This window comes from Leuciscus leuciscus (genome assembly GCF_965113295.1).
Source record: "Leuciscus leuciscus genome assembly, chromosome: 12".
Lineage (NCBI taxonomy): Eukaryota > Metazoa > Chordata > Actinopteri > Cypriniformes > Leuciscidae > Leuciscus > Leuciscus leuciscus.
The window spans coordinates 4,472,792-4,498,637 of NC_138736.1; the positions used below are offsets into that span (position 1 = coordinate 4,472,792).

The window sequence follows — 25,846 nt, forward strand, 5'->3', positions numbered from 1 at the left end:
GATCCCAGTCCCGAACACATGTAAAGGAAGAGTCAGAGGCCGTTGTGAAATTTTGAAATTTTTTCATTGTTTTGTTTCAAAATAAAGATCACACGTTGTTTAGAGACAATCTACAACTGGAGTTACAAAAAATAGTTGCCCAGGCAGAAAGCACACACAGCATCTGTTACCTATACACATTATGGTTACAAGTGTGCCTGCATAAAGAGAATCATAGGAAATATACACAAGGCTGTTTAAATATACACCAGAGAGTGTCCAAATCAAAAACCAATGGCCAGTATGTTACAATCACTTACAAGTAGACAAAAGAATGGCAAATCTGTACACACCTCCGACTCTGACCCAGGGCAGTCGAGCGCGTCACACACACATACACACACACGCGCTTGCTGCTACCTGCCCAGGAGTCAGGGAGGGACTATAAAAGATCTTAAAAAAAGAAAGGGATGAGTGGAGGTGAAAAAGAGGTGGCTGGTGAATGGCTAAAAGCAGAGTGCGCACTTTTCTCTGTTCTTTGTACATCTATGCAGTAATAATTCAAAGGGCTTCAAAACCAACAAAAAAATCTGATATTACAATTTACAATATATAACAACTCATAACTCAGAAACCACAACCAAAGAGGTGAGAATTTACACTGAAATGCACAAGATTTTCTTTTTTTCCATTTTGTCGTTTTTCTTTTTTTTCCTCCTCATACCAAAAAAGGGCTGTAGAAGCGAGTCCACATTTACATTAGCGAAGGTTTACAAATGTACAATTATACAATCAGAAGTATGTATTCACTACAGGGGAAGATTATAGATACAGATTGGACATCAAAAACCAGAAAAACTACAAAGTTTTATATATATATTTATATATATATGCAAAGGTCTACACCAAGTATGCACTAAATAGTTTATAGAAGCAAGACCAAAAAACGTCTCCCATGCTAAATGTCTGCGTGTTAGCAATCAAGTGTTAGTGATAATGTATGTATGTGTGTGTGTTTGTGTGTGTTATGAAAGAATATGCGAGTTAGAAAGGTGTTGCGAAGCAATAAAGTGTGTTTGCGCAAGCCTACATGATTGAACATGGGATAAATCAAATATTCTCTCATTTCATACAGGACCGAAAAGGACCATTTTTAGGTAGTAGAGCAAAAAAAACGGAAGAAATGCTAAAAGGGAGAGGAAAAACAAACACAAAAAACAACAGGTCACAACAACCTGGGGATGATTCAGTGTTGAGGAGGAGAAGGTTTCGAGACTCTCCACCCCCCAACATCCCTACGTCGTCGACTGTGGACGAACACGCTCGCACAGACGGCCATCCTAGAGGAATTATGGGAAGGGTTTACATGATGCCATTAGGTGGTGCACAGAGTGGGCCGAGGTCGACGCCGTTCTTCATGTAGTACTTCTCCAGCTTGGCCAAAATGTGCTTTCCGTACGTGTACTTCCGCAGCGTTGCAATATGGGGCCGGATCTACACACAACCAAGCGAAATCCATCACAAAACATTCAGCACAATTCTTAAGACACTTTAGCATAGGGCGATACGACCAAAAACATATTATTTCACCATATTAAATAAGTTCACGATATTGTTACTAAAAATAAGAACAAAGCAGCAAATAAAATAGGATTAATACAATAGAACAAATGTACAAATTAAATAAACCTACTGTATCTAAAAGTTTAATGCAAGAAATGCTATTGTATATTAGGCTGCTGTCCCTTTAAGACAAAATGCACAAACTAAATTTACTGACACATCCGGTTTTCACCCAACTATGTGTTAATTTAGCACCTAATCTACTGTGTTTAAGTGAATACTCCACATAATGGGCATTATGGCAATTCTGTGGGTTAGGGTTAGACTTCATTTGTTGATGATTCAGTGTTTTGGAACGAATCTCTTGAATAATTCAATGACAAATATACTTTTTAACAGTCTCTTGTCGCCACCTACTGGTGTAACGATGTAATATGATTATCGTACTTTCAATTATTTCAATTATTGTGAATGATACTGTGTGGCTGTTTCATATCTATACATGACAACTGCTCTTAGTCAGCGGCAGCGCGAACGCAGATTTAAATGTTCGCTGTATTGAGTGTCAGAAATGATCAATGCAGTTTTCTCTCAGCACAGACCGGTTACAAAATGCATGTAAGTAGACTTTTCTGTCCCCAGTATTCATTTCAAAAGAACATGGGTCCCATAGACTACTCATTCACTGTTGCAGCCATTTTGGCCAGTGCGGTCCATTAAAGAGGAAACACTGAATTTGACAAGACTGCAGTTCTACAAATATTTGACAGGATTTTTTCAAAGTTCAGATTGGCTCCACCACAAAAATATAAATGTATGCACATATATGAATTAATTATTTTTTTAATTAATGATTCAAAGGATGATACTGGATGAATCAGTGTTTTTGAACTAATCTCTTGAAGAAACAATTCAATAAAAAATATTTTTTAACGGTCTCTTGTCGCCACCTACTGGTGTAACGATGTAATTGACTATTTGAAGCATCAAGTTACTTTTAAAAGGTGATTCACTCCAATCTGATGGTGTTTATATCCGAACTATAAACTTTTATCCCAGTACTTCTGTGATTATTTGAATTATTGCAATAGAAATAATTATGTTGTGTAGTTTTTGAAGCCGTTTCATAACTATACATGACAACTGCTCTCTCTGACTCAGATCTGATGTTTGCTGAGTCACTTTATAATGTTACAAAAATAAATATTTCAAATAAATGCTGTTTCTTTTGAACTTTCTATTAAATCAAAGAATTCTGAAAAAATAAATGTATCATTGTTTTCGACAAAAATATTAAGCATTGCTGCAAGAAAGAACATTGGCACATGAATCAACAATAAATTACTAAATTAAAATGTATAAAAATTGATAATATCTCAATAAATTACAAATCGTTGTCATTTATGAAGATGATCACGTCGGAGTTTGAATCGAGATCTTTTAATAATTAATCATGCAGCTCTAATGGACACTTTATATCGTTGCCATATTGCCATACCGCCCAGCCCCACTTTGGCACAAACAGGAAAAGAAGAAACACTGATGACGAAATAGCAGCCGCACCTTGTGCATTACAATCTTGCGTTGTGTCGGCTCGGCCACATCGATCATCTTCTGCACAACATAGTTCGCATACTGGTCCTTCATCATGGTGTATAAGGCACTGTGGGGCCCGTCCGCCATACTGCACACCTCATCAATCAGCATCGCCCTCTCGGCACGCAGCGAGTGGGTCACACACTTCTCCACCACGTTACTGTGAACGAAAACACAAGCGCCTCCCGCATAAGACACTTCCACCTGCTCGTATTTGTGTGACGGTTTATCATGCGTGCGTAAAATCTTTGTGCGTACCTGGCAAACTTATGCTGGCTGAGCCCCAAAACATTTCCTCGGATTTCAGAAACAATCTTGCTCTTGTCCTCAGCGCGGCCGTGCTCCAAAACATGCTGAATTACATAATTCCCGTACTGATCCTATATGAGGATGGGGACAAAAACATTCTTAAGAGGAATGGCTAAGATCCTGGTTCAGTGCAGAAAGAGACGGCTTCATAAATTACCTGGACCAGCTGCTCGGTGTGCTGATGTATTTCCTCCAGTATCGGGAGAGTCTGCTCAGGCAGGCAGTGCTCCAGAATACGCTGGATCACCCGACAACCATATGGGTGTGTGGACAGAGCAAACACCTGCACAACACACACAGTTATTAGTTAAACATGCACACAAGAGACAAAAGGTTTTAAATACATTTCAAAATGAGCCGCACCAGACACGACTGGATGATAATGCAGTTTTCTCACAGCACAGACCGGTTACAAAATGTATGTATGTAAGTAGACTTTTCTGTCCCCAGTATTCATTTTAAAAGAACATGGGTCCCATAGACTACTCGTTCACTGTTGCAGCCATTTTGGCCAGTGCGATCCATTAAAGAGGAAACACTGAATTTGACAAGACTGCAGTTCTACCAATATTTGACAGGATTTTTTCAAAGTTCAGATTGGCTCCACCACAAAAATATAAATGTATACACATTTTTTGAATGAATGATTCAATAGATACTGGATGAATCAGTGTTTTGGAACTAATCTCTTGAACTAACGATTCAATGAAAAATATTTGTTAACGGTCTCTTGTCGCCACCTACTGGTGTAACGATGTAATTGACTATTTGAAGCATCAAGTTACTTTCAAAAGGTGATTCACTATTTTGATCGCTACCGTAGACATCAGTGTTTATATCCGAACTATTAACTTTTATCCCAGTACTTCTGTGATAATTTGAATTATTGCAATAGAAATAATTACATTGTGTAGTTTGTGAAGCCGTTTCATAACTATACATGACAACTGCTCTCTCTGACTCAGATCTGATGTTTGCTGAGTCACTTTATAATGTTACAAAAATAAATATTTCAAATAAATGCTGTTCTTTTGAACTTTCTATTAAATCAAAGAATTCTGAAAAAATAAATGTTTCATTGTTTCGACAAAGATATTAAGCATTGCTGCAAGAAAGAACATTGGCACATGAATCAATGGAATAAATTAATTTTAAATATATATATTTTTAATTATATTTAAAATAATATAATATACAATAATATATAAAAATTATTGCAGCCTTGGTGAGCATAATAGATCATTGTTTTTTAAAATCTTACCGCACAAAAATCTGACTTTTCAATGGTAGTGTGTTTTTAATTTCATGTTAAACTTTCTCTATATAAAAAAGAAAAATTTACACCAATTTATTGTTTCAAATTAGGAATAGCTGAGTATTATGTATCTTCATATTATTATTTAAATTATTTTTAATTAGTTATACTGAGATTCTGCACTGAAGTTGTGCTTCAAAAATGAAGGCCTCTAAAAATTAGTCATAAAAGTTCCCATGATACACAAACACACACACACCCAAAGCCCTTATATTCAAACATACAGCGTTTCACACAATTCAAAAGAGACACACCTGTCCTTTGAATGCATCAATGATGAACTGAAGAGCATGAGGCTGGACACACTCAATGCATTTCTGCACAACATGATTGCCATTTTGATCCTTCACACACTTTAACACGTGCCCGTCAAGCTCTCGAACCATCTCATTCTGTAAAAGACACAAACAAATTTGATTCAGTTCATACACTGTAACTTCACCACAGCCATGTGAATAATTACAACATGAGCGTTCGGCCTTTCATAAACTCACAATGACTTGTTGGTCCGAAGGGATGAACTCCAGAGCTTTCTGGATCACTCTGCAGCCGTACATCTGCAGCGCCAGGGATAAAACATGACCACGGATCCGCTCGGCCAGCGCCAACTTCTGATCCAGACTGCCAAACTAAAACACATAAAACTCTTTTAGCATCCTAATTGACATCCAGAACACTTAATGCACATAACTGATGAACTTTGCAACACTGAAACTGTTACTTTCCTGTATATTACCGTGAAGCTGCATTGAAACATTCCGTATTATATAAATAAATGTTAGTTAGTTAAGTTTATTTCGGGCCAACTTCAATTTCGATCCTTTTTACATTTCATACACAACACCAAAGTCATCTTGCGTAGATAAAGAATGACTAAAAGAAAAAGAAGCTTAATTCATCTGTATAATGTGACTTAATGCAGTCCCAAATCAGGGGCCGGTTTCACAAAGCTATTTTAGACCGGTCTATAGTGTTAGACAAGTCTAAAATGTGCTCATAGACTAGTCTAATGCAAGTTAGACTGTTTCACAAAAATAAAGACTGACTTAATTTAGACCCCCAAAAATTAGACACCTTACCCCCAGGCTAACTTAGGTCTAAGACTCTGTTACCTTTGCAACCAGCAGTAACAATCAGTTACATTACAAACAGCCAAAAGAAAAGGGAAAAAGACTCATATTTTAAACATTTCTTCTTGTTACTAAATTCTCCGCAAAATTTCCCAAGTAAAACGTCCATGTAACTGTTATACTCCTCCATCAAACACATATTTTCCGCTGGGGTAAACTGCACTGAGCGGCTGAATGTGCTTACTCGATCCGCCATGTTTTTTGTTTTGAAAAGTGTCTTATTTTACCCAGAATGCATTGCAGTGTAGTCCTACTTAAGATAGTCAGAGTCTTAAGTGCTTTGTGCAACGGTCTGATTTAGATGTCTATCTGAAGTCTGACTATCTACTATATCTAAGCCATAGTCAAAGTCTATCTTTGTGAAACTGGCCCCTGGTCCTGAACCTCACTGTCCTCATGTTAAACCACAGTTCATTAGATACTAAATTGATGCATTTATCAACAAAATAACTCAATAATACCTCAAAGAACTTCTGGATGACGTAATTTCCAAACACATCCACCATGAGCTGATAGGCTGCCTGTAATATCTCGTTGAAGACCAACTGACGTTCTGCAGGACTTGCTCTCTCCAATTTCAGCTGGATAAACCTGAACAAAATCCAAATTGTATTTTTTAGAAACATTTTAGACCTTTTATTTATTATTCCCACTATTATTATTATATCATGCCGAAATGCTGATATAAGGGTTCTGACTTTCTAACATGTGAGCTGTAGCAGACCTGGAGCCGTGCTGGTCCTGAGAGAACTCCATGACGTGTCCCGCGATCTCTCTCAGCTGTAGGTTGGGGTAGCGGTTGTTTCTGAAGTCCTCGAGGAGACGGCTGCGTCCCGAAGGCATCACGTCAGACATCCCATAACGTAGCCGAGAGGAAGGGAAGAGCTGGCTGCTGGGACTGAAGAGAGACGAGCCTGTGGTGGCATTGCGGTACTTCGCCTCCGCTCCTGGAGCTGCCGAGATGAAACGCCCACTGCCATTGGTCAGTCCACCTGAGGGGGAGGCGCCAGAAGGGAGATTCAATTCAATAAATATGTTTAAAGGGGTCATCAGATGCCCATTTTGGGCACAACTTGGTATGATTCTTTAGGGTCTTCATGTAAAGTTTGTAACATACTTTGGTTAAAATTCCTCAATGATTGTGTAAAACACCATATTTACCTCCTCAAAAACAGCGACCCGTTTTGGTGCATGTCTCTTTAAATGATAATGAGCAACTGCTCTAGTCGACTCTTGAGCGCTATATAAATACCTCATTCAATCACGTACTCACCAAGGTTAAGACTGCTTGAAGATCCATGAGTTGAGAGCGAGGGAGGCGGGGTGAGAGAGTGGGACGGGCCTTGGTTTGGAAGAGGCATGCCTACTGGGCCGGGGGAGGAGCTAAAGCTGAGGCCATTGTAGAAACCCCCATGGCCAATAGGGGTGAGGCTGCTGGGTGTGCGCTTGTACAGATCAGAGCTACCCGTCAGAGAATCCCGACGTGACCCACTGGAACTGGAATTAGCCACTGCAACAACAAACAAACAGACAGACATGCAAAAATTAAACCGGAGTCAGATTAAATGCAAATCTGATTCCATCTAAAACATTTAAGGAACAAATATGATATTTGAGGTTTGGTCCTGCAGTGCATATGTTTTAAAGTTCACTTCAAGCTGGAATACATGCCACAGCTTTTAAAATTAGAACAGATAGGCATCATACACTTGCATCATATAGCTAATGACAGGATCACACACTACAATCTGAATACATAAATAAATATCCTCTGACTGGACGGATTCATAGTCTGAAGCTAAAAAAAAATGTCAATCACATACTATGTGATTTTCTGTGAAATTGGTGAACTGTGACTGTCCAAAATCTTCAGACTGGCTCTTTCTGGACTTTAGGCAATTAGCTTCAACTCGTCCAGACGTGATGTGTATGCGTATAAATATATATATTAAAGTAGATTTGCCGCTTGGAGGAATAACCCTCTAGCAATATTATAGTGCTTTTTATTTTCAACATAACGAATCTTGAGATAACCAACTAAACATACCTGCGGTGCCAAAACCCCCGAGTGCCGCTCCAAGCGTGGCTCCCAGAGAAGACGACGGGTTGGCATTGAATCCAAGTGAGGTGTTTCCAGGTTGGGCAGAGCCTTGTGAAAATAGCGAGGAGCTCTGTGAGGAGGAGCTTGGGGATCCACTCCCGTAAAAAGAGCTCCCTCCCAACGCCCCGCTCCCTTGCTGTCCGGGACCCTGCTGAGAACTCAGCGCACGAAACGGCCCACTTGCTCCGCCACCGAGACCGGCATTACCCCCGCCCGCTGAGGCGGCAGCAGCGGCCACTGGGAAATCAGAACGGATTAATTATAACAATGTCTTTATGTACTTTTGAAGCTTGAAAATGTTGATTGATGGACAAAATGATGAGAGAATATAAAAAATATCTTCATTTGTGTTCCAAAGATGAAAAAGTCTTATGGATTTAGAACGATTTAAGGATAAGTAACAATTTTTATTCCTCTAAATCCATAAGGTTTTAATACCAAATACAAGACAAGTTTCTGAGTGTTTAATGTTGGTCTGTCGAAGGTCTGGCAGCAACGGCCACTGTGAAATCACTGTCACTTTTATTTGTACAGCACTATGTAAACAACACATGTTGACCAATGTACTTTTCATCATCTCAGTAAAATAGACTAAATAGTACAATAGTAATAGAATAAAAACAATAATAAAAATGATCATCAAAAAGAAGAATAGTGTCTTAAGTTGTACTTTAAAAACATGTACAGAGTCAGTGTCCCTAACATGTAAAGGGTAAGCTATTCCAAAGTCTTGGGGCTACTACCGCAAATGCACGATCCCCTTTCTGGATCAGAACGAGATACTCAAATACAAGGCAAGATTCTGAGAGTGTTTAATGGTGGACTGTCGTCATTTTCAAACACGTACCTGCTGACGGGCTGATGATAACCGATGCAGGGGCCATCAGTCGAACTGGTCCTCCACGACCACCTGTGTTCACCACAAGCGCACCTGTCTGGTCATAATACGCAGCTGGAGCCAACATAGGATAACCTGGAATACCACAGACACGTCTTAATCAGACACTGTTCTAACTGTGAAGTTTGAGCTGTTCACACCAACAGCGATTGAACTGCTGATTAAAGTCGCTGAACTGTTGGTTGATAGATGGTGTCCCAACAAGACTGTTGCATCCACTAAGATTTCAACTGACAGTCCAGGTATGAATTTCCATGACTTTTCCCAGTCATCAGTGATTAGTTTAAGCAATTTTTAGCTAATAAAATATCTTATTTGATAAAATATCACTTTCTACATTCAAAAGTTTGGGGCTGGTAAGATTTTGAATGTGATAAAGCAGAATTTTCAGCATCATTACTCAGAAATCATTTCTAATATGTTGATTTGCTGCTCAAAAAACATTTCTTATTATCACTCTTTAAAACATTTGTGCTGCATTTTTTTTGTTGTTGTTGATAAACTGATAAATTTTTCAGGAATCTTTGATGAATAGAAAGTTCAAAAGAACATTTATTTGAAATAGAAATGTTTTGGAACATTATAAAATGTCTTTACTGTCCCTTTTACTGTTAATTAAAATAAAATTTCTAATGGTAGTGTATATTAACAATTCCTTTCCATTACATACCAAATTAATTATTTATTTTATTTTATTCCCTGGTATTTCTTGGTTTTCTATGATTATCAGTATTATGGTATTGTCCATTTGCATAAGGTTAAACATTACTCAATATTATTACAACGGCAATCGCATCAGTCACCTCAAATCAACTTTCTTGGGTCACATTTTCTTGAAAATCACTGTCAGTGTGAACACCTCTTTAAAATCTCTTTAATCAAGTCCCTTACCAGGTACGCCTGCTGCCAGACCCTGTCCAAAAGCCAAGGCTGAGTTCACAGCTGCTGCTGCTACGAGCTGCTCTGTCTGCTGACCCTGCTGTCCTTGACTGGGAGTCAGAGGTCGTTGGTTTCCACCTGCACGCATCACCTGGGGAAAACAAAAGTCAAAGATTGGCTGATGAGTTAAATGTATTTGTGTTACGACTTTTTAACATCGCAAACTCAATTCAAACACCCACGCGTTCTTATTTCTAAATGACAACGATTCCCCTTTGTCTATTAAACCTTTGACAAGTACGATCACAGCGAACATTCAGATCTGTGTTCTGACCCAGACAGAGCAGTTGTCATGTATAGGTATGAAACAGATCCAGAAACACTGAAGTACTGGGATAAAAGTTTATAGTTCGGATATAAACACTGATGTTTACAGTAGCGATCAAATTAGAGCAAAGCCCTATTCGGACGGGACTAGTTTAACATGGTCACCTTTTAAAAGTAACTTGATGCTTCGAATAAAGATTGTATCAATTACATCATTACACCAGTAGGTGGCGATGAGTGACTGAATAGATTGGCATTGATTCATTCATTCAAAAATTATGATTCATCCCGTAATGAAGTCATTGAACCATTCATTCAAATCGATATTTTTTAATTAAATATTTTTAAATAGTCTGCAGCAATTAACACTTTCAGAAGCTCTAGTAAATTACATGTTATTTTGTTTAGTTGTTGGTTCTGAATCATTTTAAATTGCGATTCTCAATTTATCCAGATTCGAGCAGTTCAAGCGCTCTGATTGGTTAAACTCTTACCTGTTGTTGGTTCTGTTGGTTCTGTGCTGCTGACTGCTGGTTGGCCGAGTTGGAAGGGGTGGCGGCTTGCTGCTGGAATAGGTTGGCCGGATACACACCCCATGGAGTCACACCATAGTACTGAGGGGGCATTACCGCTGGACCTGAAAAACACACACACATCATTGCTCAGATGAAGGGCCAAAGCACACTGTTTTCAGAGGAGGCTCAGGGGCTTTGATTTACACGGGACCCGAGAGTCGGCAGCCATTTCCTCTGCCTTTGTACTCTGCTTCAGGAGCATCAAAGCAGGTGTGTGTGTTTGTGTGTGTGGCTTAGTCAAGCAGATTGCCTCAATCCTGGAGCTAAATCTCAAGCCTCTGGAGGACGCCGTCCAAACTATCAGCCATCATGAGCAACACTTCTTATCCACTCCAGACTGTGAGCAACAGACTGCTCCTGTCACAGCGAGTGCGGCATTAAAATGCAGTCTGTCATCGTTCAAGTACAAAGAAATCTGCCGCACATTGACACTTTCATTATTGTGCCACATTCAACACATTATATTTGCATATTGAAGATTGGGTGAGTCCACATTTAATGTGCATTCAAAGGTTCGGGGTCAGTATGATTCTTTAAAAAAATTAAAAATTAAAATCAATACCTTAATTCTACAAAGATTGATCAAAATAATTATATTTCAAATAAATGCTGTTGTTTTGAAATTTCTATTTATAAAAAAATCCTGGAAAAAATGTAAATGTTAAGCAGCACAACTGCTGTCAACATTGATAATTAAGGTTTTTTGAGCAGCAAATCATCATATTAGAATGATTTCTGAAGGATCATGTGACACTGAAGACTGAGGTAATGATGCTGAAAATTCAGCTTTGATCACGGGAATAAATCCCTTTTTTTGTAAATATTTAAATGGGAAATAGTTATTTTAAATTGCAATTATTTTACAATATTACTGTTTTCTTTTTTTAAATGAAATAAATGCAGCCTTGGTGAGCATAAGACGAAAAAAAAAATTTAAATTTACATTTTGAAAGACCCCAAATATTACACAGCTCTCTATAAACAATTCATTCTAGTTGGTCAATTGTACAATATAAATTAATATTGTTAGTCTTTTTCATGTTGCTAGGCTAATTGTTTTCCATGTTGTAATAAATCTATGTATTTATTTATTTATTTGGGAAGAACATAGAATAATGTAGTCAGCTTTTCATTAAAATCACAAATAAACACCAATAGGGTGATCAGAACCCCAAAGTGATGCCGACTGGACTCATCAACAGACTTTATATTTACATAATCATTTTAAACTTTAATAACTGACATGATACATATCCATCTTATAAGGTAAGAATGATCTCTCACCTAGCGTTGCGGCAGCAGCGAGGCCGGCGGCGTACGGATCAGTGCCTGGAGGAGCAGTGCTAATGATGTACGGATTCTGTACGAATGCAGCTTGGGCCAAACCTAACGCACAACCAAGAAGAAACCAAATTAAATAAATCACCTGAAACTTTTGTCCACTAAAAGTGCAGTAAGTGTTTTCTGAGGAACGCTGTTGAAAATTTAAATCAACACCCAAACAAACAATTTTGTGAATATTTGCTAGATGTCTGTTCTGTGTGTGTGTGTGTGTGCTGAAAATAAAACATGTTTGTGCATAGCTGTGTAAATAGGAGGGGAAAAAAACCATGCCGAGGTTGCTTTATCAGCTTGATACGCACGTAACATTGGGCTGGTTCATCCGTACTTGCTGTCTGATGTGCCAGCTGTTAGTTGTTAGCGTGTTTGTTGTTTTGGGGACGGTGCAATTAAGGGAGGGGTGTGTTTCTGATTTCAAACGTCAACAGCGCTCCTCATAAATTGCTCACTGCACCTTTAAGTCATCTGGCCACTACGCTGAAACTCACCGATGTGTTGTTGTTGAGCTGCGGCGAGCGCGTACTGCTGCTGCTGGGCCGCCGTGAGCTGCTGCACTGCCAGAGCGCTGGGCCTCTGGAACAGCTGCAATACATGAAGCTTTTATCAGACATTAAACATTTGCATTTGTTTATAGTCATATATGCAAAGGCTTCAGAAGCATATGCAAATGTGACTAATAATTACTCTTCCAGAATAACTTCCAAAGAAGCTGAACGGTATTTGTGGCACATTTACTTCAAACAAAGGTTTTTCAAAGTTAGCCTTGACATGTGCGGCCTTTGATAGCAACAACACAAATATTTATAAATACACACATTGTTAATTTTCTACTCTACTAATTACAGTCTTGAGAGTTGAAAGTGCTAGCAGCATCAGATATTCACCTGTTGAGGGGAGTTGTAGTCGAACAGGCTGACGGTGGCAGCTGTGGAGTCGAGAGGCAGCTGGCCTCCAGTGTAATCAAACTGCAAAGTCTCCATAGAAACAGATTCCATGGGGTCCAGGGTCACATTTTGGGTTTCGACGTTTGAAAACTCCTCTGCTGGTTTTGGCCCTGCACCTCCAACCATTTCTGGTCCACCCAACTCCACCTCTGGACCAGTCGGAGGGCAGTTACCAGGAGTACGACTGGGGAAGAAAACAGAGAGGTGTGTATTCAATACATTTTAGAAATACTGAAAGTATAGACCTTATGCGCCAGAGAAACGAGGGCGCCGCCATCTTTAGAATATTGTCTTTTAACTTCGCTCTGTATATTTCTATGCCACTGCTGTCCAGGAGTAATTCGCTTTTGAAGTGGATTTACTTCATGTAAAGTTAACGAAAGTTATCATGAGGACTGTAATGTTTAAAGCAGATGACTAAACAAATGTCAGTCGACCGGGAAGATTTTAAAATGAGCCGTTCATTAATAAACACGGAAAATCGCTGTGAAAATACAGACCGGAAGTCAAAAGACAACGAGCGCCGCGCTGAAAAGGGGCGGGGCTACATAAGGTCTATACATATGGAAAGCCCCCCAAAGCGAACTGAGGGAGGATAAACGTTACCTTTCCAAAGTTTGGGGTCAGTAAGATTTTATATTTTTGAAAGGAGTCTCTTATGCTCAACCAAGCCTGCATTTATCGGATCAAAAATCCCCCCAATTTTTTTTTTTTTTTACAACTTTTCGACTTGAATATATTTTAAAATGTAATTTATTCTTGTGATCAAAGCTGAATTTTCAGCATCATTACTCCAGTTTTCAGTACAACATGGTCCTTCAGATATCATTTTAATGATTTGTAACATTACCAATATCTTTACTGTCACATTTGATCAATTTGATGCATTCTTGCGGAATAAAAACAATCTATTTTTTTTTTTTTTTACTTTGAGCAGTAGTTCATTTATTATACTTTTTTGATGGTGTATATACCTAAAATCCTTAACGTCCACATCAAGTCCATTCTGATTGGGCAGTCCATTGGGGTTATCCAAAACGTCTGGCTCGGTCTCTTTCAGTTCCTTCCGCTCAGGATCAAATGTTGTTTTGGGTTTTTGTTCCACCCTTTTCTCAGGGTCATCAGGCTCCGAGTCTCTGGGACCCTATGAGAAACAGAATGAAATTGAAGTAAAAATGACAAGGACTTCAGGTGCTAAAGGAACAGTTCATCCAAAAATGTAATGTTACTTTCATCCAAAACCATGACTTTGGGATAACATGAGGGTCACAAATAATGAATGCTCAGCTTTGTGTGAGATATTTATAATCTTAAAGGGATATTTCACCGCTGGAGAGATGAATGTGTATTTAAATTGGGTAATTTATGTTGTAGAAATGTGAAATTATTTTAGAAGTTGGTGCCTTCTAGACTGAGAAAAGCCAGAAAATGTATTTTTGGCTCATGTGGATGAAAGACAACAACTCCCAGAATGCCCTTGCTTCGCTGCCCTACGAAGCCACTCCCAAGCCACGCCTCCCGGTTACAGAGGGCAGTATCGGAAGAAATTATACAACTAGGCTACTAGTCGACTCGAAACTGAAAAGACGGTGTTTTATCGTGAGATCCCCCTATGGGCGGGTTGAACACATGCGGAACGAGCTCCTCCTATTGGCTGTAGTCTCTCGCCTCTGGACTACAAAGCCTCCGATGACACAAAATGATGATTTTTGCGTCATCTGAGGTTTTTTCCAGACACACAATACAGAAATCTCTCGTCTCAGATGGACATGAGGGGAGGGAAGCACGGTCATTCGAAAATACTACCGGGTTACTACTGATACAAAGCTTAATGCTAATCGGTGAAGTATCCCTTTAATAAAGACAAATAAGAATGTTTTGATGATAAAAGACTAATAATCAAGACTCACAAAAGCTCCTTTGCGCAAACACGAGTCCATTTTCTCAGCAGGGGAGGAGCTAAGAACATACTCCACCATAGACACGCCTAATCCACCGCTCTCAGAACGGGGCGACAGCACAGATCCCGCCTCTCCCACGGGATGGAAACCCTGACCTGGTCGGCGCTGCACCATAATTGGCTGGGACACCGAGTGATCTACAGAAAGAAAAAAAAGGGACATTAGAGAGAAAAAAACCCTAAATATGTAAAATACAACCATGCCATCTGCACACACACACATACCAGAGGTTCCCCAAGCACTGTCTCTCCACTGGTCCAGAAAGATCCCTTTTGGTCCATCTTTCCCTGAATCATCAGTTTCCCAGAACTTCTTCCCAGTTAGGAGCTGCTGCAGAGCGGGAACATCAGACATTAAAAACATAAGAATGAGAAATTAAGTATTAAGAAGATGATGAGGAAGGAAAGGACTCTCACCTCTCCCATGGCTCGGCCCTCCAGCGCAAGTGCCTGGAAGTCATGGTTCAACTCATCCATTGATCGTACCTGTGTGAAATATTATACAATTATTATAAGATTCAATTTTATACAATTAAAGAGGACCTATTATGTTTTTTGCATGTTCAACTTTCTTTAGTGTGTAATGTTGCTGTTTGAGAATGAAAAAGCTTTGCTAAGTTACACAAAGTCCCTCCAGCAGGAGTTATTCTCTATATCAGTGTTTCTGAACTCCCTGAAACAGTAGATATGTATACGTAGATCCCACACACATGCGCCATCTTGGAACAGTCAGCGTGTTTCAGTAAGAATCAATGATGCCACAACATTGCGCAACTTCTGATTGAGATTTAAATTCCCGAAGAAATATGATATCCTTTCACAGGTGAGAATGTGTCGGCTTGTGTTTTTATAATGTATTAACTCAGGTTTTTTTTATTTTTAATGGTTTTACTTTTACTATGGTAACTTTTTAATGTTGTGTTAGCTGCCGCCTTCATCTTATTGTATTGTGTTAGTTTAGCAGATTCAGATTATTTTATTGAGTCTTCTTCCAGGAATCACAATATTCCTCATTTAAATAATTCTAGCCGATTCTGATTGTTCCATGCGCCCAATCAAAGCACATGGCAAAATAAAGGGGCGGGGTCTGATTGAGTTAGTAGTGTGTTTAAACTGGCGGTTATGGTAAGGGGCGGGACATTTCCCAAACGCACTCAAAGCAGTTGACCAATCACAAAACACTGGTCCAGCCAACCAATCAGAGCACATTGTGCTTTTTAGAAGGAGGGGCTTCATAGAGAGGAACTAAAAAGAGCGTTACTGGGAAGAGAGGAGCTGCAACAATGGAGAATATGGGGAAAAAAAATTATTCTAGTAGACCCTAACAACAAAATCAAGACTTTGTAAAATATTATAAATAGGTCCTTTTTAAAAAAAAAACTGGTCAATTTTACACAGTTCTCACCTGGTTGTCTGCATGAATGTTGTCACCAGTCGGCCAGCGGTGTTTGCAATTATTGTAGCCGGGCTGGTCGCCATGTTGCCGCTGGAAGAAGTAATCCACCATGGCGTCATCTTGAGAGCGCCCTGCACCCTGCGTAGGGGGAGGGGCCTGAGGAGAAGGGCCGGGTTGGGGGGGGTGGCCCGCAGCACTCAGCACCACAGGCATGCTGGGTAATGGCCTGTCAGGGGGAGGCAGTCTCAGGTGGGGGCTGAACGAATCCTGCCAGAGCACAGCTTTCCTCTTCAACACACACGCTACGCTCATTCCACCAGAGACTGTAACACAAGAACAAAACAAAACACTATTAACCCCTAAGGCATCAGGGATTGCTTTGCACTCAAAGTGCATTCAGTTACCATATTACCACAGCTGTGTCTCTCAAAGCAAGGCTGAAGATGAGAAGGCTCACAAAATATTGCAAGAAATGACTAAATCAAACCAACTATATTTATTTTAAAGAAAGATCTATGGAGTTAAACAGTAACAGCACAGTAAATCTGATACGGATTCCATTGAATCAAGGACAAACAAAATAAAATCCCTGACCCATGAAAATATAAGGCAACAGAAAAGAAAAGAGACACATGGTCTGGGGCCTGGAACAAGGTCAATTCAATCCATCAGTGTGATAGTCAGCGCTCATTACGACATCGCACACACTTGCTGAGGCTCAGTGGGGAAAGCAGAGGTTGTTGTTCTAGTTAATCAAGCAGAGCGGGTCTGTCAAATTGAGTCATTTCATTCTCATTGAAATGTGCATCTGATATCATTGTCACAGAGTGACTTTGGAAATGCTGGGGAAAGTCAAGAGTCAAAACTATGGAGGAATTTCCACAGAAATTTTTTTTCCTGATGAGAAAAGGTCAATTTCTAGCTAAGACATTCTCTTTTAATACTCAGAACTTAATTATTTTGTTACATTAGTGGCACATAAACATAAAAATACACCATGGGTTTTTTTCAAAAGCATTTTTTCAAAAGCATTGTCATATTAATGAATGCAATACATTACACTCACTGACACAAAGTATTATTTAGTAAAAAATAATTTAAGTTACAAAAAGTTTTACTTTTGAAATTCACTTAAAGGCACAATACGTAAGATTTTTGGATTACAATATACAAAAACCTCAAGAACAATGTTATATATTTTGTTGACTTGTGTACTTACATTATCCCAAAATTTTCCAACGCTTAAATACAGAGAAATCAGCTATTTTAACCAGCTTTATTTTCGTAGAGACCATGGAAACACCAAAGACACTTTAAAGGGATACTCCACTTTTTTTTGAAATAGGCTCATTTTACAACTCCCCCAGAGTTAAACAGTGGAGTTTTACCGTTTTCGAATCCATGCAGCCGATCTCCGGGTCAGGCGGTACCACTTTTAGCATAGCTTAGCATAGATCATTGAATCGGACAAGACCATTAGCATCTCTCTCAAAAAAAATGACCAAAGAGTTTCGATATTTTTCCTGTTTAAAACTTGACTCTTCTGTAGTGACATCGTTTTACTAAGACCGACGGAAAATGAAAAGTTGCGATTTTCTAGGCTGATATGGCTAGGAACTATACTCTCATTCCTGCGTAATAATCAAGAAACTTTGCTGCCGTACCATGAGTCCAGCAGGCGTAATGATATGACGCAGCGCCTGAAAATAGTCCCCAGCTCGGTAGACTATAGGGTCGACTATTTTCAGGCGCTGCGTCATTGTTTTGAGAGAGATGCTAATGGTCTTGTCAGATTCAATGATCTATGCTAAGCTATGCTAAAAGTGGTACCGCCAGACCCGGAGATCGGCTGAATGGATTCGAAAACGGTAAAACTCAACTGTTTAACTCTGGGGGAGTTGTAAAATGAGCCTATTTCCAAAAAAAGTGGAGTATCCCTTTAATATACCATGCGTTTTTTGTTTTTTTTTATACAGGAGAGCAACTGTTTGGATACTTTTATCGACAGAAAACAAATCATTGTTATATAGCTCAACACGGCAAGTCATTTTCTTGAGTTACTGCGAGTACCATGTCTCAGAGACAGATAAATTTGAGGTGGACGTTTAACAACATTAATCGTAACTTTAACCATAAAATATGCATAAACAACGTGAAAGGAGCGGCAGTGGGCGGATGCGGCATAAGCATAGTAAAAACAGCAACGTAAAATCTCCCGGGCTCTCAGTTTCACCGTAGCACAGTAACGTTAATAAAACTGTAATACATCAGCTCACCCACGAGTCCCATCAAATGGCTTTCCAATCAGTGAAGACGACAACTCCCATGATTCCACGCTCATTCAAGGCTTCATCAAGCCACTCCTTTGTTATTGTTTTGAAAAAGGCGACCTCTAGCGGCGAAACTTACATACTGTGCCATTAATAACACACTGAACTTGGGTCAGTCAATTCAAACCTATTGAAATACGGTAGGGCTGTGCAATTAATTGAATTTCGATTTCGATTTCGGCTCCCAACGATCACCAAAATAGTACAATCGAGTAAAAACGATTATTTTGCCATGTTCTGTTTTGAAAGAACGCTCTAATTTTGTCTTGTGTTCTGAATGATACGCGCACATCCGCCCCTCCCGAAGCCGTAAACTCTCTCAGCTTGAATGTTTAAACTGATAAGACTTAAAAAGAAGTGAAAATGATCAACTTTAGTTACGATGCAATGCTGGCCCGATTGTGCAAGTGACAATTCCGTCATGTCCCGACTCCTAAACGCGAGAGTGTAGTTTCGACGCTTGCCTTGTCCAACCCATTTTGAGAGACTGAGAGAGAGAAGACGCGGCGCCGCTGAACACTCACGCGGTTTGTGAAATTGCGTCTTGGAGAAAGTTTTAAAATGATTGATTTGATTTTATAATCTGTGTGGATTAATTTAGGCTACTCATACAATCTACTTGCTAAAGTGAATCAATGTTTGCGGGGGAATTTTCCGCATTATAACTGGTAGACCTGCGGGAATTATTAAAATACTCATTTAAGTATTACCTGTTATATTATTTATTTTAATAGTTCAAAAAGTACAATCAATGTTCAAAGTAAGAATTGTTGAAAGTTGTCTTTTTAATAAATGCAACACGTTCCCAAAGTCATGTGAAATAATCGTGTTACATATTCGTGATTTCAATACTGACCAAAATAATCATGATTATGATTTTTTCATAATCGAGCAGCCCTAAAATACGGCATAATTTTATATAAGCAATGAAGGTGATTATTGCCTTTGTGACTGATTCAATTTTCTTTTGTTGAGTGAGATGGCCAGAAAGTTAGCAAATTATTTTTATTTTACTTTAAAACAGTAGCATTTATAATATATATATATTTTTTTTTTCTTCACTATTTGTCTTGCAATACATAAAGCCAATTCATACACGACAAAGAAAATATACATTTAATTATCCAAATGTTTTTCCGTAACATTTGGGCGATGCGCCACTTAAACAAGAGCCAAATCAGGACAAAAGGTTGATCTAAAACAGCAATTATTTTGAATCCCTACTCACTCCTGAGTCGGTATATAACAGCCATTTATCGTGGATAACAGGGTTCTCTGCAAAACATTCCTACCACAGCACCTCAAGCCAAAAGATGTGCAATAACAAAGAGGAAAAAAAGAAAGAAAAAGTTCCTCTTGTGACACAGTTACACTTGTTTTCTCCTTATTTCTGCTTGCAAGGAAATTACAGTTATCCTGTTTTCATTTACATGCTATGTCAGCCATCAATAATATGATTTCAATTTCAGTATTTCTGCTTATTAACAACAAACACTTTCTAACATAATTAAATGTGCAATCATGTCTCATGTGGACATATAAGGACATGTGTCTTAACTTCTGTAGTGGTACTGTAGTGGTTATATTTATATAAATAAAAAAAAAGACAAAGAAATTCATTTTTGAATTTTATATTAAAATCGAAATATAAATTGTTACGTTTAATAATATTGCTATAAATAGCCTAAAAGGATTAACAAGAGCATTTTTGGTTTCAGCAACAGTAAAAAAAAAAGAGACCACAAGAGTTTCGCTCTTGCTTTCACATCTAAAACTGAACTGATCTTTTAAAGAGAGATATGTAGATATAGGCCACCACAAACATCAAATTATTCCCAAATGCAAAATCCTGAAGCATTGGTGTAATCTCACCCTAAAATGGTGCCAGAGGTGTTGGCAGCACCGAGAGTCAATTATGTCACATAGGCTAGATCCTTCAGGAAATAATAGTCTCTCCAAAAAGGTACTTCATAATCACCTTTCATAACTTTGTTAGCGGACTGTCACACTCAGCTGAAATATTCACCAGGCACTGGAGCTTTCATACTAACACACACAGTTTAGCATTAAATGAAACCGGGTTTAATTACGGGTAGGAAGCCAACAGAAGAACTTGGACGCAGAGTGTCAAGATATTTAGACTATGTGATGCATTTAATACACTAATGAAAGTTATTGCACTGCTAGTGAAAGCATACGGAGACAACACAATGTGAAAACCAATTCCAAACCGATGAAATGGATCAAGAATAAACCACAAACATTTTAAAGACACTGTGTCATGAAACCCTGACAACTGTTTGAAAGGACCACAGATTTGTCGTTAGTCCCATTAGTAGCAGAGGTTTAGGAAGCTGGAGCTCCAATGGGCTAGAAGATCATGTGATGGGACAAAAGGCTCAAAGAAATAAGAGAAGAGATAGGCCTCTTAGTGTAAGATATAGGCTAGGTAGGGTTATAATAGTTAACTCAATCTAAAACCATTTTTTATTAACCACACTTTAAGTTTAACTTCATGTACTAAAGAAACTAAAATGAAAAAAAAAAATTTTTTCAAAATAGTACTTCAACTAGGGCTGTCATGATTCCTCAATTAAATTTGAGTACTTGATAAAAAAATTTTTTTTAAATTTGATTGCAATTTGACGGTGTTTAATTAACCCCCAAAATACCAGAAGTGGCGCATTCCACTGATAGGAATCCATAAACTGCATTATTAGGGCATTTTCAAAAGCTGCACGATACATTAAAACAATTTAAAAATCATATTATAGCATAGTGCTATTGTGAAATCACAAAGTCTGCGATTCACTTAAATAAATAATTATTTAAGTGTCATTATTCCACAGTAAATGCTGCTCCACACAAACTCAGTCTCTGCATGTGCTGTTTGTTCAGGTTTGGGAACATAAAGTCTGATTCGCTTTGTGTTTCACGCTAAGGCTGCGTCTCATTTCTCTGTCTTACCCCTTACTCTTACCCCTTCCCCTCGGTTTTGCGCGTTCATGTGAGGGGAAGTGGTGTCCCAATTCTCATTTTGATTAAGGGCTAGGGCCAAGGCGTAGGGCTACATAGCCCTTGAAACGAAGTCTGCGGAGGACCACACTTGAAAGAGAGGGGTAGGAATTTCTCAGAAGTGAGTCGCACAAATGTATGTATTTTCAGCAGTTTAATGACACTCGTGTTTTATGATACCTTTAATAAAACGTTCAAGCGGTTTTAATTGTAATGTTTTTGTTTTGAATCACTAGTTAACCGCTAGCTAGCAGCTATGCGCTATTTGCCGTTTGCTAATGTTTTGCTTATGGTGTCGCCGGCGCCGCCGTTAAATACAATGAAACAATGTCTTTGACTGATGGCACACAAGCGTGCAAAGATAAAGAGAGACCAGGCAATCGATATCACAACCCGAGATGACGGCATCTTCGTTTGTTTATGTCAACGCGTATCGCCTCTGTTGACGTAGCAGCCAGCTAGCGGAAAGGGAAGATGACGCAAACGGTAATCGAGTGGTGTCTCATTCCTTAGAGAAACGTTCTTTAAGTGTTATCATTTACACGCATGCTCAGTTAACAAACCCCATCTCTGCATATGCTGTGAGTTTGGGTTGCTTAATCATTTATAAACCTAAGCCAACACAGGAGAACGCATCAATGTTTCTAAATATCCAAACTGTTGTTAATCACGATTTCAAAAAGTTTGTTTTGATGTCCACACGTTCTTGCTCTCGCATTTCTATCGTAAAGAAGTGGCCAAATAATAAACATTAATGGACATTTGAATTAAATATTTGGCCAATATTTAACAAGGATTTGATAATGCTGTAAAGTGTAACAACAGCAATTAGCGCCACTCTCCAGGTATTTGTTTTAATACGTAATGTACACAAGTTGATTATGTTTAGGGTTGCAAAGTTTCCAGAATTTTTGGAAACTTTTCAGGATTATTTGGAAATTTTCAGAAACTTTTCAGGATTATTTGGAAATTTTCAGGAGATTTACCAGAAATGTTCAGCCCCTTTGCAACCCTAATTATGTTGATATTATATATTTTACATTGTGCATTTTAACAGTGTTGTTCAATAAAATAATACTATTAATTGCTTTTGATACTTTATTTAAACCAATTATTATTGCCTCAATGTTATTATACCCATGTATTGTAAGTCATTAAGGGTTATTGTTCACAAAAGTCATTTTTATTACCACAAAAATGTTCTCACTACTCAATTAATGGTCAAAATAATCATCAGTGACAGCCCTAATTTCAAAGATACTAAATAACCAGGCAATGTCCACTTAACACACAATTTAAATCCCTCTTTTTGCTCTTTACCATATAGGCCTACTTTTTAAATGTCTGTGTAAATTTGTCCCTTGGAACTTCAAACGCTGTAATTGCAACGCAGCAAGATTATACAGCTGCACAAGATCCCCATTAGGTGTAATCCTGTACACATTGATGAAGTAATGCCCTGAGCTTCACATCAAGATAGTACACAGGGTGAAGCAACACACTGTTTAAAAAGACTGAGATAACTGTGTGTGTGCACACAGCACTCCTTCATCAGAACAAAATTCATCCCACACCTCTTTTAAATGATAAACATGGTCCCATAAACCAGCACACGAGGTCAAAACCAGGAGTCAAATAAGTTTGAAGACTATAGGGTGAACCACCACAGACTGAACAGTAGGGCTGCACGATATTGAAGAAAAATGCGATACGCGATAACTAATTAAATAATGCGATATTCGATACGATAATGCTTAAAAGTGTGTAAAATAAACTTTTTTTTTTTTTTATATATGTTTCACATTCTTTTTGTGACAAGAAAACATCCCTACAACTTCTGAAAGTGAACATCAGTGTTTTACTGTAGCATAAGAAGTGTTATTTTAACATCAGGGGGTTTAGGGGTTCAGGTTAGCCTACATTAGGGTTATTAAACAACAGAAACTGAATAATCAAATGTAAAAAATAAAGCACTTCTTAGTTTTCACTGAGTGAATTAAATATATACTGATTCTTACTAAAGGAAAACAAAAGTTATACAGCCAAGAGCAATGAGTGACTTTCTCTTTCTCTTTTGTTCATGACCCACAGTTATATTATATTATATACATTTGCGATATTTCTATATATTGTGCAGCCCCTACAGAACAGCTTCATGAAACACTTGCTTGACAGAAACTATGACAAATGAGACATACACAGATTATGAGACATGCCCTCACCCTTTAAAACAAAACCATGCGAGGTAAAAGAAAACGTGAATCCGACTTCATTAAATACGAGTTATATTCGGATATCCAAGGAAAAATCTGGGTCTTGAAGCAAAACCTGTAGAGAATCTCTGACCTAGGCTTCACAACACCTGCATTTTATGGAAAAACACATTCAACACTTGTGACTTGTGGAAAAGAGATAAAAATCCCACTATGAGTGATACAGAAATCCCCCGAACAAACCCGAACTCCCCTTCACACTCGTCACAGCATGACCCTTATTTGTCTCTCCATTAAGCCTAACAACAAACTTACTCTGATACTAAAGTGCAATAGTCAGATTCCAGAAGTAAAAAACAAAATTTAAAAAAAAATCACGTTTATTTTCAAAATAGTGGACTTGATTTTTAACAATAACTTCTAATCTGTTAAGCACAGACCTACTGTAGGTGAGCTAGAGTGTGTTTTGTTGAAGCCCGCATTTCCTCAACTTGTTTTTTTTTTTTAAACAATCATGTTTATCATCAGCCAGAATCTATTAACAATGATTCTGCAAAGAATCTCCAGCGATCAAAAAAATTGAAACAAGCAAATCCCACCAAAATATCTCTTTAGCTCGAATACTTTTCTACTTCAAATCAACGTTTGTAATGTTATGATAATATGATATTATGTTATAATATTCACCTTGTTGCTGGTTGGTTTGGTTCATGGCTTATAACTCTTAAAGACTTCTTTTTTTTTTTTTTTTTTTAAGGACCACGGGTAAAGAAAAGAGCACTGTTGCACCGACATATAAGCTATTGAGCTGCCTACCTCGACGTGACGCATATGATACCCAAAGTTGAGACAGCCATTGTCCTCATAGATTACATGCACTTTACAGCCCGATCAGTTTCGCCATTACATGGCCCGAGCTCCACAGACACCCGGAAACCAGAGCTCCTGAGCGGCTGCATGTTCACCTCCCGGAAGTGGGCAGAGATACCGTAACTCGTTACCCATGATGACCAAAGCGTGCGTTTGCATCATGATAACACAAACAGGTAACAAAAGAAGCGCGCATTAACCCTCAAGAGGAGGAGGAACAGCATATACGGTCAATAACGGGGGAACACGAACCCGGTGACTTCAGACAGTCGTGAAGCAGAGGCGTTTATCGGAGTTGTCACATTAATTCGCGACATGGGAATCGGTGAGGGGCGGAACTGTCTGGCAAGGCTTTGATCAAACGTTATAATGACTGTTACACGGCCTAAACGGTCAAACATAGCCGGTTTCCGATATAAAACAGACACACGCGGGTATGTAAAACGCACGAACCGGTACCTGATAGTCTGTAAGCCGCTATTCCACAGGTCTTCTTCCCGTTAACAAAAGGCCCGGGCCGTCTGGACAGGAAGAGCTCTAGCTAGAGGAAACCCCGGGGAGAGGAGGGGGAGCCACTGCCTTATAATAAAGCCCTCGAAATCACTCGTTACGCATCATAACTCTAAAATATAAACGCGAGGTGAGCTAAAACGGTTCAGGAGGGAAATACGGTTTCAGAACAGAGGGATACTCACAGGTGGAGGATGCGGATGGTGACGGATTTCAGCCCCGGTTCGCAGCAGCTCCCAGCTTTCACACCGACAACATGGCGGCTCGATCCAAGCAGACGCGCGCGGGGCATCATGGGTAGCATGAGAAGGAGCGCGTGCGGTTCATTGCGCCAAGAGGGGAGTGTCGTCCTTTGTTGTGCTCGAGACACATACAACAATGTACAGATTTACAGGCGCTCATAATGTGTGACACACCGAGCGAATGCCGAAAGTGAAGTTTGCTACGGGCTTTATTTTTTGTGCCTATTATAAGAGCAGAAATGTATTCATCTTTTGGATGTATCTGTTGTTTGGGGCAAGACATGTACAATTTATTTGTACATGTATTGTAGCTCAATAATCAATCATACCTGCTGGTCTCAGTAGAAAATGCT

At 38.9% G+C, this 25,846-nt stretch overlaps 1 protein-coding gene and 3 long non-coding RNA genes across 6 annotated transcripts in view; 3 read left to right on the plus strand and 1 right to left on the minus strand.

The window, feature by feature from the left end:
• LOC309511000 overlaps positions 1 to 23,432 on the plus strand; it is an 89,706-nt gene extending 66,274 nt beyond the window's left edge. Inside the window, exons 2-3 of the long non-coding RNA XR_014210461.1 lie at positions 18,597 to 21,585; positions 22,188 to 23,432. This is a non-coding gene — a long non-coding RNA (uncharacterized lncRNA). The remainder of the gene's footprint in view (positions 1 to 18,596; positions 21,586 to 22,187) is intronic.
• The window catches only part of LOC309511010, a 295,833-nt gene that overhangs the window by 266,821 nt on the left and 3,166 nt on the right, over positions 1 to 25,846 (plus strand). The gene's annotated exons all lie outside the window — the stretch shown is intronic.
• Positions 43 to 25,561, minus strand: pum1 (pumilio RNA-binding family member 1). Of its 3 annotated transcripts, none has more exons than XM_082185844.1 (22): positions 25,437 to 25,561; positions 16,323 to 16,636; positions 15,335 to 15,403; positions 15,143 to 15,245; positions 14,868 to 15,055; positions 13,932 to 14,101; positions 12,898 to 13,141; positions 12,502 to 12,595; positions 11,957 to 12,058; positions 10,592 to 10,734; positions 9,783 to 9,921; positions 8,841 to 8,966; positions 7,940 to 8,230; positions 7,166 to 7,402; positions 6,617 to 6,884; positions 6,354 to 6,483; positions 5,257 to 5,391; positions 5,017 to 5,154; positions 3,605 to 3,730; positions 3,397 to 3,518; positions 3,106 to 3,298; positions 43 to 1,473 (listed from the first exon to the last, which is right to left on the minus strand). In XM_082185844.1, exons 2-22 carry the CDS (start codon positions 16,623 to 16,625, stop codon positions 1,342 to 1,344), a joined length of 3,453 nt encoding a protein of 1,150 aa, XP_082041970.1. In that variant the 5' UTR covers positions 16,626 to 16,636; positions 25,437 to 25,561; the 3' UTR covers positions 43 to 1,341. The 3 variants fall into 3 exon arrangements, with proteins under 3 accessions (XP_082041970.1, XP_082041969.1, XP_082041968.1); XM_082185843.1 differs by having other exon boundaries at positions 15,143 to 15,248; XM_082185842.1 differs by having other exon boundaries at positions 12,502 to 12,610; positions 15,143 to 15,248.
• On the plus strand, positions 2,031 to 5,015 carry LOC309511005. The gene is made up of 2 exons (XR_014210465.1): positions 2,031 to 2,164; positions 3,882 to 5,015. It is a non-coding gene; the product is annotated as an uncharacterized lncRNA (long non-coding RNA).

Excerpts from the sequence above, each read along its gene's own strand:
- pum1 (XM_082185842.1), bottom strand. The coding sequence starts at position 16,625 with ATGAGCGTAGCGTGTGTGTTGAAGAGGAAAGCTGTGCTCTGGCAGGAT. Across the intron at positions 10,735-11,956 it reads CGCTGCTGCCGCAACGCTAG|GTCCAGCGGTAATGCCCCCT; the intron begins GTGAGAGATCAT and ends TGTGTTTTTCAG. Across the intron at positions 5,155-5,256 it reads CTTCGGACCAACAAGTCATT|AATGAGATGGTTCGAGAGCT; the intron begins GTGAGTTTATGA and ends TGTCTTTTACAG.